Source organism: Varanus komodoensis, unplaced genomic scaffold, assembly GCF_004798865.1.
Source record: "Varanus komodoensis strain SLA01 unplaced genomic scaffold, ASM479886v1 scaffold28, whole genome shotgun sequence".
NCBI classification, from domain to species: domain Eukaryota; kingdom Metazoa; phylum Chordata; class Lepidosauria; order Squamata; family Varanidae; genus Varanus; species Varanus komodoensis.
This window is the reverse complement of record NW_025335727.1, coordinates 12,935,793-12,946,998: the sequence shown is the minus strand read 5'-3', so window position 1 is coordinate 12,946,998 and position 11,206 is coordinate 12,935,793. Positions and strand designations below refer to the sequence as shown.

The window sequence follows — 11,206 nt, the reverse complement described above, 5'->3', positions numbered from 1 at the left end:
CCCCCCCCCCACACACACACACAGTGCTGTGCTGCTTGCAAAGAACAGAAGAGGACATGGAGCATGACAGTGTTGTCTAAAGCAAATTACCATGAGTGAGGAATCATGAACCACAATAAACACTTTATGTAAAAAAGCTCCTGCATTCTGTTCCCTTGGGCTAGAAGCCTTGCTGTTTTAAAGCATTCAAGAAAAGAACACATAGATACAGGAGGGATGGCAAACCTCTTTATAGCTGCATGTTGTCACATGTATGTTTGACAATAGCACAAAGAAAAGAGAGATCACAGGACGCAAGAGTAAAATGTTCAAGGAGTATCTGCTAGCAGCAAAAAGAGGGGATGCTCATGGACTCCCTCCCTCCTGGTCCACCAGTTTTTGCAGGGAAAAGGAATGGCTGATGGAACTGACTTTGCTTATGCTAACCTCAACTGCCAGGACTTATGAACTGAAAGTAGCTTTTTTGCTGCCTCTATAAAGCAAAAGCTGAAATCCTAACATAGCACATGTGGTAGTACATGGGATTGAATGAAAATAATTTTCTTTGAAACCCCTCCCATCAATTTTTCATGTTTTTGCCTTTTGAATGAATACTTTAAAATTCTCATTACAAAATAAATCATTGTGCCTTTTAAGCTGCTGTCAGAGAAGCAGGTTTTTAAAGTTTCTGGCACTGTTACATGTTGTTGCTAGAAGAGCTGACATCAAAAGGATTTGGAGGGTCAATGTGGATATGCTTTCCTTCTATCTGGAACATGCAGCTGGAGGCTCCAACACTCAACGCAGCCTTTCACTCCATATGAAATCCTTACATGCCATCAAACTACACCATCCTTTGACAATCTAGTGCTGTTCAGATGTGTCGGACTACACATCTGGAAGGCTGCAGGTTGGAGAAAGAGAGTCTACATAGATATTCATGCATATCTCTATGTCCAAACAAGTCTCTGTGGAACGTTCCGACTCAAAATGGTACAGAATAGGGCCACCAAATTAATCAAGGCATTGCTGGGCCAACCCTCCGAAAAAGAAAGCCTAAAGCATTTGGTGTGTTCCAGTTTAGAAATTAAGAACAAGTTTAGAAAATTATGAGAGAGAAATACTTTCCCCCCTCCCCTCATAATTAATACTTGTTCTCAGTCATGCAAATCCCCCAGCTTCCAATCAGCTTCAGGACTATTTTTCGTACAACAGGTAATTAATTTATGGAATACAAGGGCATAAGAATATAGAGCAGAGTACGTTTTTGAAGAGTAAGACAAGCAGGACCAGCCAAAAATGTTCAGTGTGGAGTGTTCCCACAGGCCAGCCAGTCATGATGGGGTTACAAAATAAAACATCTGACCTACTATGTTGCCCATCCCTAGTTTTTGGGATCAGATACGCAACTGAAGGTTTCCAGATGTTGCTGGACTATAATAATTCCATAGTGGACTATTGTTGGACTATTCATAATTCCATCCAGCGTGGCCCATTTTCAGGGATGACAGGACATCAAATAACATTTGGGACCATTGGGTTAGATGGACTCAAGGTAAATAGGTCTTTGGATGACAGTGCCAGATGATGGGACAAGCCACAAAGCAGGATGTTGCCTCCATGCCCTGCTTGTGAAGTCCTAGAAGCCCCTGACTGAAAGTAGCTAAAAACAGAACGCTTGATTAAATTGCCTTTCTGATGATCCTAGAGTTGGAGGGCGCTTTGCAGGCATTTAAATCCAATTTCTTGATGCAAGCAATGGAAAGCCAGGGCATCTCCAACACATGAGTCCACCAGCCTTCCAGGCAACTGGTTCAATTGTTTAGCAGCTCTTACTATTTTTTCCCTCTTGTTCAACTAAAAGCCACCCTCCTGTAATATCCATCTTATCCCCTCAGGCAGAGGAGAGGAAGTCCATGCTTTCCTCAAGGTGATAATCCTTCAGGCATTTGGAGAATGGAATCCAACCTAGCGAGGCAATTCTTATGCTCTTGTGTGCTAAGTGCGCAGACAGAACTGGATAGTCTATTGTGACTAGCAGCAGAGTTGCCCTATACAAAGAAATCACAGTAATACAGGATGCAGTTTCTTGGTTGCTTTCTCTGCTTCTTGGTTGCCAAGAAGGAGAGACTAGAAGAAGGAAGGGGCAGAAAAAGGAACTTATCCAAGCTGGAGGACACCAAGAGGATGAGCTAAACCCTTTCTGCAGGCCCCTAGTGCCTAGAGGCATGTGGGGTTGTTCCTATTATCCTACAGCTACATCATGAAGCCATGTCCACTTTAACTAATGGAATGGCTAATTCAGGTTTGGAGGAAAGCTGCCTGGGGCACAAAATGGCTTCTCATGTTACTGCTGGGTTGGCTCTCGGTATATTTACATGTTATAGCAGTGGCTCGATGGAGGCTGCTACTCCAAGTGGCTCTTCTTGCCTCACAGGGTCGGCACAAAGCAACTGACACCCTGCAAGATGCATCCCTGGATCCTTTGCCGTTTCCTAAGCAAGGCTGGAGTGAAACTCTCTGAGACCTAAATGCACATAAAGAACATGGAGTACAACAAAGCTCTTGGGCTTCTCTTAGCCTTCTGGCTTGACTGATGTGGATAAATTAGTGAGGCTTTCCTAGGTTCTCATCTCTGACCTGGTCTGCAAATTAGAACCAGAAGACTCATATTTACTGGTGGCTCCAGATTTTGGAAGACCCATGGGCAACATGGTTTCGGTGGCCCTCTTCCCTGAGGCATCTCTTTGCCTCACCTGGAGCCAGTCAGCATGGCTGCCCAGAGGAGGGCACAGTGTGCAATGGCCACTGCTCTTGCTCCTTGCTCCTGTTCTGCTTGCTCACCCAGGGGAGGCATGCAAAAAAAGCAAGAAGAAAGGGCAGCAGGAGGAATGGGGAGCGAGCCCACTGCTAACACGCTGACCTTGGTAGGTGCCTGACAACACCAGTTCCTGATGCTAGACCTAAAAAAATACCCGTCCCCCTCCAGAAATGTCTATATAATATATTGAGAGAACAATCACCTGAAGTTACATTTCCACCCAGCAGGGATGCTTTCAGCTGATTATTTAGTGGCATTTTAGAATATTCATCTCTTTAATGAGGGCTCTTCTTTGGAATTACAGTAATCAGGTTCAAATGTTAATTGGTAATAGGTGCTTTGCTGTAAAAAGATGACTTTGTACTCTCAAGGGGGAAAATAGTTGTGCTCTCTTCCCACCCCAACAGAAAACCATTTCGTGGTTTGAGTATTATTTTTTTTTTTTAATTAGAAGACAAAAAACTGCTGGCCTGCTCCAGCCAGCCTGGGGTATGTGTCTCTTTCTGTGGCTTTTTCTATTTTCCTCCTTCTTCATCTCACCCTGCTCCCATCGACAGCAATGGAAGGAACTGAACTACACCAGCTCTAGGGTGGCTATATTTTTGCAGTCTGTGTGGGGAAGTGCCAAGGGATCAAGGGGCCACAGAATCCTGCGGGGCCACAGCTTTCCCTGACCTGCCTCTGGAACACCCCATCTGTGTCTCCAGGACAGACTATGCTGAGCCCACAGCATGACCCCCAGGGCTCTTTTTACCACCAGGATCCCCAGATGGGTGAGGTGGACCTAGGCATGTTAGGGAAAGCCACAGCGGAGTGAAATGAGTTTGCAGTTCTGTGAATCCAACCAGCGTATTCTGCAGCAGATCAACATGTCAATAGAACAAAATTATGGTAAAAACATTGGTTAAAAATGACCATCAATGACCAAATGATAGCATGAAAGATCTGCAAGACTCGGGAGCAACAGATTTAGCAAAAAGTTTACATCCCTAGGTGGGTCTTCCCCAAAGAGAGGCTCCATATTACCAAAAAGGCAAACAGAGAAACCAAACTGACAAGACAACAATATTTTTGTTAGAACACCCACAGAAAAAACATCAAACTTTATAAGCTTACCAGCTCTTTTAATCCTCTTCCTCTCCTTCAGCTGATAGGGTTTGTGATCGTGGGACAAGGGGATAGCATTTCCATCCTTATCGCACAAGACACCCCTTGAATCCCCAACATTGGCTACTGTGAGCTCCTTATCTGAGAGTAATGCAATCAAACATGTTGTACCTGTAAGGGGAAAAGGAGCCAAGCATGAGGAAGAGACCATCAAGACAATGGGGTGAAAATGACTCCTGTTCACATAACGTTCTTCCCTGCACCTACCTTATCTGCATTCAGCAGCCATCAGGAACAGCAGCTGCATTTGTATCTGAATGAAACATCTAGTACTCCGATGACAGCCTATTTAATGGTGCTGATCAAATCTGACAGTCAATTTCTTCCCTCCACAACATTTTAGAATATCTGATTTAGGGTTGGCATTACAGCAGTCAGACCTTCAGTGGAGCACTTCACACCTGGCCTGCCATTCAGGTGTAATTTGAAAGGCTGTACTGCAGAAAACTCACCAGAGCAAGGCTGTGTTGTTGCTTTTTTGCTTTTTCACAGTCTATAAAAACCATTCCCTGATTTTGGAGATACCATTGCTGAAGAGGCTTGATAAAACACACCCAAGTTGTACTCTTCAGTGGGAGGTAAGTGACAGTATTGAAAGGGCTCTAAATCATGAACAACAGAAGGAAATATTTTCCCAACCTGACAGCTGTCTTCTCCCACTGGGGAAGGAGAGTAATAAGAGAGGAAATTCCTATTGACATATCAGCCTGCTTGCAGCCTTTCATGACTGACAGCGCCTTGCATTTACAAGATGTAGGAATAAATATCTGGGGCAGCTGTGACCTCCTTGACCTCTGCTGAAGGGAGTACCGTCAGGAAAGACAGCTTCTGTGTGCCTGGCGATGCGAAGCCACATTAAGCAGGAAAGCAGCATGGGGAACATGTGGCTGCCCAGATGCTGTTGGCCAGCAACTCCCTGCTGCCCTAGCTAGCAATTAAAGCTGTTGTCCAGCAACATCTGGAGCACCACACGGTCCCTGTCCCTTCAGTAAGGATTTACAAGTTTACACCCTCTAAACACATTAAGCTGCTTTATGCATGTGCAAGCAATTTAGTGGCGGTTGAATGGATCTAGTCACAATTCACAGTTTGGTCACCAAGTTCTGAATCTAAAATTATCAATTCAGACAAAAGTTTGCAGTTATGCTGTTTTTGAACTGTGTTCACATTTTTGCAAATGTGCCTCAAAGTGCATCATGGGAAGGTAGTCTTTTCAATAATGGTTTATTCAAGCAGACTTTTGAGCTGTTCTATTGGACCGCCTCTGGTTTTACTCTATTGTTGCATTTTTTAATGCATTTAGTTTACTATTACGCATTTCATTTATATCCTGCTGTTTTCATCTTGTGAGAAATGCAAGGTGGCTTACATAGCCAGTGTGACGTAGTGTGTGTGCGTGTGTGTGTGTGTGCGTGCGCGCGCGCGCGCGCGCCAGTATGTGAGAGCCAGTGTGGCGGCGTAGTGAAGAGGATGGGACTGGGACTCAGGGGATCCGGGTTCGAGTCCCCGCTCAGCCATGGAGCCAACTGGGTGACTTTGGGCCAGTCACGGACTCTCAGCCCAGCCTACCTCACAGGGTGGTTGTTGTGGGGATAAGATGGAGGAGGAGATATAAGCTGCCTTGAGCCCTTTGTAGGAAAAAGGCAGGATATAAATCGAAAAATATAAATAAATAAATAAATTAAATAAATAGCTTCACTGTATTCCCAGAAAAACAACCTTGTGAGGTAGGTTGGGCTAAAAGTGAGTAGTTGGCCCAGAGTCATCCAGTGAACTTCATGGCCAAGAGGGGCTTAGGAATGGCATTTCCCAGGTCCCTAGCACACCGCACTGGTTCACACTGACTTTACACTTGGTTTAACCAAATTTGTACTTCACATTTCAGTTTTCGTTCTTAGCCACTTTTTCTCCTAAAATCAATAGAATAGATAAACAAACATCAGTGTAACATGTATCCTATATGGCTCTTTTCTGCCCCATATGTAATTCGTTATGGTGCATCCTTCGCTGATTGACCATCGTCACATGTGCTTTGCTGACAGCCATCAACATCTGAACATGCAAAATGATGCTGGAGGTTGGCTGCTTACTGCCACATGTGCAGATCAGAAAACATCTCAGTTTGAATTTCAAAAATATGGAAGTGCATTAGAATGAGGCCAGGAGTTTAGATTCAACAGATGAGCCACCGATTTTGAATCTGAGCAACATCACTAATTTTGACTGGGAGCTATACAACATTGTTCTTCCCAAGTCCTCGTGCAGAAGCTCCTTTAAGTGCAAACAGGCCCACTATCAACATCCAGCCTGTGTGCTAAGCGAACACACTCTAAGCAGTAAAGCGCATCCCTCCCCTTGATCACTCTTTACAAAGACATCAGGAGATTAAGGAAGTGACCTTGTGGAAATGGAGGGCTTGAGGACATGTGATTAGGGAATCACATCCCTTTAAGAACTTCAGTGACCTTCCAAGGACTCTTTCCTCATTTTTAAAATGCTCCGTGGTGGGATCATTTCATGTATGATTCATTTCCATACAGAAAATTGCCTGAATATTTTCCTGTGTGCTAAGACAGGATGGGTTGGGGGTTGTTTTGTTTTGCTACATGTACTTGCTGCTCCTGTCTTGTCTGTCTTACTGGGCTCCGAAAGCTCCCCAGATATTTTGGACTACAAGTCCTGGCATTTCTGACTTTGGCTCTGCTGGCCAGGAGCTGAGCTGATGCTTTCTCTTACAGGTGAGCAGACGCATGCTGTTGAAGGCAGCAATGCTCTTCTATCTCCAAATAGCAGTAGGTCTCCCTGAGCAAAACACAATCTACTCATACACATGCTTTTCATCTGCAAAGAGCACATGGTTCCTGGCCAATAGTTTTCAAATGCTTCCTGGGCATTTGCTATCAAACCATAATGTCTTGCAATAAATTCCAGTTTGTACTTACAATGCAGATTATGTGATAGTCAGCCTGGAGTGTCCCATTCAGCCAGACCATACTCACCCTATCTTACTCGGGTCCAAGCAAAAGAAACATTTCTTTTGCAACTAGTTGCAGCTCTCTGCTGAAGATCAAGTCCAGGTCATCTGGATGCTGGCACTGCAATGCAGGTGCCCTGCCTGAGGTCATCTTAATGCTAAATATCTAGCAAACCTATTGAATAGTAAAGTTCTCAGGTGCCTAAACAATAAAGCATCTCCCAGAGTCCACCTCAGAGCTGAGGATGAGTCATTAGCAGACAAAAAAATAAGAGATTCTTCTGGAATCTCCACTCAGAAACACTGAAGGAAATACACTCCACTGGGAAGGAAGTGTATTTCCGTGTATCTGGGGTCTCTTCTCTCTCAGAACTGGTGCTAAGACAAACTTCCCCAGGAAGTGAGGAAGCTCGATGTGGGCACCAGAGCAGACTGCACTAAGGTTTTGCTTTGGTACAGGTGCAACAGTGCTGTTTCCCCAGTGAACAGGGAAGACAGGAAGCACTTACTCACATCATGCATAGTTAGACTATGGAATTCACTGCCACATGAACTAGTGACAGTCACCACTCTGGATGGTTTTAAAGGGGTACTGGACAAATTCATACAGGAGGTTATCAATGGCTACTAGCTTTGCTGCCTGGGGTTGCCTCTGTTATCAGAGACGCCATGCCTGCATACTCCAGTTGCGGAGGAGCTTGGGAAGGTGAAAGGCTTTTCCCCGTCCTGCTTGAGGGGTCCTGTGGACAATTAGTTTGCTATCATGTCAGCAGCATGCTGGACTGGATGGACCATTGACTGGATCCTGCATGGCTGGCGTAGGCCGTCTAGCAGAATTCTATCATCGGAGAAGTACAAGGAACCAGGAAGGCAACTTAACACAGAGCTGTACTACCTATACTCTATTTTCTGTTTATTTGTCATTTGCCATCGAATTGCTTTGTGTTCTGAATCTGACCAAGCTTTCCCTAATAAGCCTTTTACCCTGTTTTAACCAAAGCACCGCTGTGTGAAAAACAGGAGACTCACATGGGGCTGCGCCACATTATTGGTCACATTAGCACTTTTTAAATAATCAGGTCGAATTTAACATAAGCAAGTTCATAACTTAGCTGTACTCCCTTAATGACAATGAGAGCTACAGAGAAGTTCAGCACAAGAGATTCCAGTAGAATCTTGGATAGTTATTCACAAGGGACAGAGTGACTGGGTTTTGGTGATGGCAGCTCAGCTGGCTTGGTCACACCAGGTCTTGCTCCCATAGCAGGGGTATCTGTGGGTGCCAAGTCACCCCAGTTTGTTTTTAGGGGAACACTGGCAAGGGATAGTAATGGAAAAGCACAGCCTACGGAAGCCTTTCCCAACTTGGCTTCATGTGAATGGAAGAGATGTCCAGCACCACTGGCCAACTGCTGGCCTTCACTGGCGCATTAGACTAGAGCAGATTGGAGCTGATTCAAAATAGCTGGGGAGCACCCTATTGTGGGAGGTTTGTCTAGACCACACTCAGTATTCCATAATGCATGACTTCTGGTGTTATTGACCTTCTCACTAACCCCCCACCCCACCTCGAGCAACTCCAGAGCTTCCCGAAAACACTTAGACAATCATCTCTCTAGTCTCAGTGAAGACAGCTCCGTCACCACCAGTGATTGACTGCTGCCGCCATCCTAAGTATCCGACTAATGAAGTCAGCGTTTCCAGTTTATTCTGAGTACCTCATTTGCTTTTGAGTGGCAGACACACACAAGGTGCTCAAATGACTGCCTCTTATGTTTAATGAATGCATGATGAGGCAGGAGGTGCACATTGGCTGCCCATGCCTTGCACTGATGTGCCAACTGGTGCTACTCCATCCCTGCCACACGTTCAAAGTGAGAATGTGGACCGAGGTGAATGCAGTTCTGCGTGTTTAAGCTGCTTCAAATGCTCACTGAATGCATTGTGAGGGTATTGTCCGAACATCCCTAAAGCTTATGAAATGCTTTAAAAATTTAAGATTTAGGAGGGTTTTTCCCTAATTGCATTTCTATCTCCCCTTTACTTCAAGAAGTTCTAAGTTGCACACACTGTTCACCTGCTGCCCATGCATTCTCACAAGGATCCTCAAAGCTTGAGACAGTGACTGGCTAAAGGCCACCTAATGATTGATTTGGCTTCCCTATCCTAAAGCAACCCCTGCTCTAACACAAATTTTTGCACTCCTTACTTTGGAAGAACCATTACCACCAAAGAAAGCTAACCTAACCAGCAGCTATGGTAGCAAATACATCATAAACTGGTGTAAAAGTTGCCCAAAGGAAAATAACCCAAGGTCTTTTCCATAATTTGACCCCTTTTCAATGGTGAGCCTGAAAGACGTCAGCACACACACACACACAGTAGCAAAGAAATGTGTATTATAAAAGCAGCTCTTTCTTTTTCTTTTTTCCCAGCGAACACACCTGACATTTAAGTTAACTTATTTGAGGATGGCTGAAATTAATTTATTCTCACATCATCACAATTCATGTTCCAGTTTATCATTTAATGGTAAATAAAATTAATTTCATGCTTGCTTTCTCTTCCTTTTATATGGGGCAGAGGTGTGCAAGGTGAATTTTCACCTCAGTTCGTTAATTTACATCTGATTATTCATGAGACGAAGACATCTGTCTTCTCATATAATGGAGACCTGGAAGGGGTCTGCACTGTATTAGCTATGCAGAAGAATGAGGAGGTTATAGAAAAACAATCTTGTTAATCTATGCATGAAAAGGAAAGAAAGGGATGACAGAAACACCATCTTGAGTATCCTGATCCTAAAAAATTGTGATGCCATTCTACCTGAAACAGGGGTGCAATACCATTGTAAGTTGATGTATGCAAAAATGTTAAAAAACAGTGTATTTCACAGTCTATTATTCTCCATTATAAACACACCTTAATTGGTGCATCAAATCTTAAAAATGGGCTCTGAAAGCTGATACACCTTCAAGAGAATAGATTTGCCTCTACTGCATTCAAATTCCTTATGCAGAAGGTATCTTTCCTGTGTTCTGCGAAAATATGGAGGGGGTTCTGTGTCCCCTAAGTCTCTGTTCCTGCCAGTCCCATTCATTCCCAGATCTTTCTGCTCGGCCATAAGGGGGATTCTAAATGGATTTAGCTGAATGCTCATAGGCTATTTCACACATTTTGATGCCCTGCTCAATTCCCCCCTTGGCTCTGTTCCCTTTTCCTCTACCACCAATCATTCAGTGGTTTCTGGGTTTCTGCACACCCCCTGCACCATATTTTTCTTTAAAAGGTGAAATGCACTTCCTAAGGCTTAGTTACTGGCAGTATCAGCTTTATGCTAAAATACACTGGGTTTTTAAATTGTTTTTGTTTAATCCTGTTTTGCCTTTAGCTCCACCCTCTTTGCCTTTGGCCCCACCCCTCACCGAAATGTACTCCCTGAGAGCTACATTTCTGAAATGGAATTCAAACCTCAGACTGGAGAAGGCCCTCCACTGCCGGTGTAGCCTACATGCCTAAGCTTCCCATTCAAATCTTCCATCCAATATGAAAAGATTTGCAGTGAGGCCAATGAGAAGCCAGCAATGCAACTCTTTGCGGTGAAGCCAGCAATGCAACTCTTCCCGGCCTTCCATGCATACTTGGATAACATCTATATAGAAGCAATGCTAGTTTAGCTCAGGACCCAGCCAAGGTTCCTGTTTTATCCCTGTAACATCTGAGGTGGGTGCAACCAGAATTTTGTCTGGGTGGATGCTTTATCTGCATGAGTTTTTACTCCTTCAAGGGACAGGGAAAGAGAAGGGAGATTTGCAGAAACCATATGTGGAACATCCAGGTCACACTGCATGTATTACAAACATACAATTTTACAAAGCAAACAGACACTATCATTCTCCCTGCCACTTCTACCTTTTTTGGCATCTCAAAAAGTCTGTTTAAGGTGCAAAGATGAAGCTTCTGCATGACACCTTTTGGCTGGTACAGCTAGAAACCCTTCATGTTGAAGGAATTCTGGAAAGGCATCATATAGAATTTTTAACACAGTTTGTTTTTGTTTCTCTTTTGTATCGACTTTTGACACGGAATGAATTTCTTATTGTTTCTATTCTAACACCTGTGCATATAAAACTACTGGAAAAACATCCTGGCAGGATGGTAATTGTCAATTTGGCTTATGAGATGCTGCTTTCCATCTCTTCTGCAGAGTTGACTGACAACTGCCTGGTTCGCATTATGCCCCTGAACCCACACAGCAGTCTGCT

At 44.1% G+C, this 11,206-nt stretch overlaps 1 protein-coding gene across 1 annotated transcript in view; it reads right to left on the bottom strand.

Annotated features, from left to right (window-relative positions):
* PPM1L (protein phosphatase, Mg2+/Mn2+ dependent 1L) overlaps positions 1-11,206 on the bottom strand; it is a 193,451-nt gene that overhangs the window by 10,092 nt on the left and 172,153 nt on the right. Inside the window, exon 3 of the mRNA XM_044434568.1 lies at positions 3,917-4,078. Within this exon, the coding sequence (XP_044290503.1) occupies positions 3,917-4,078 (162 nt within the window). The remainder of the gene's footprint in view (positions 1-3,916; positions 4,079-11,206) is intronic.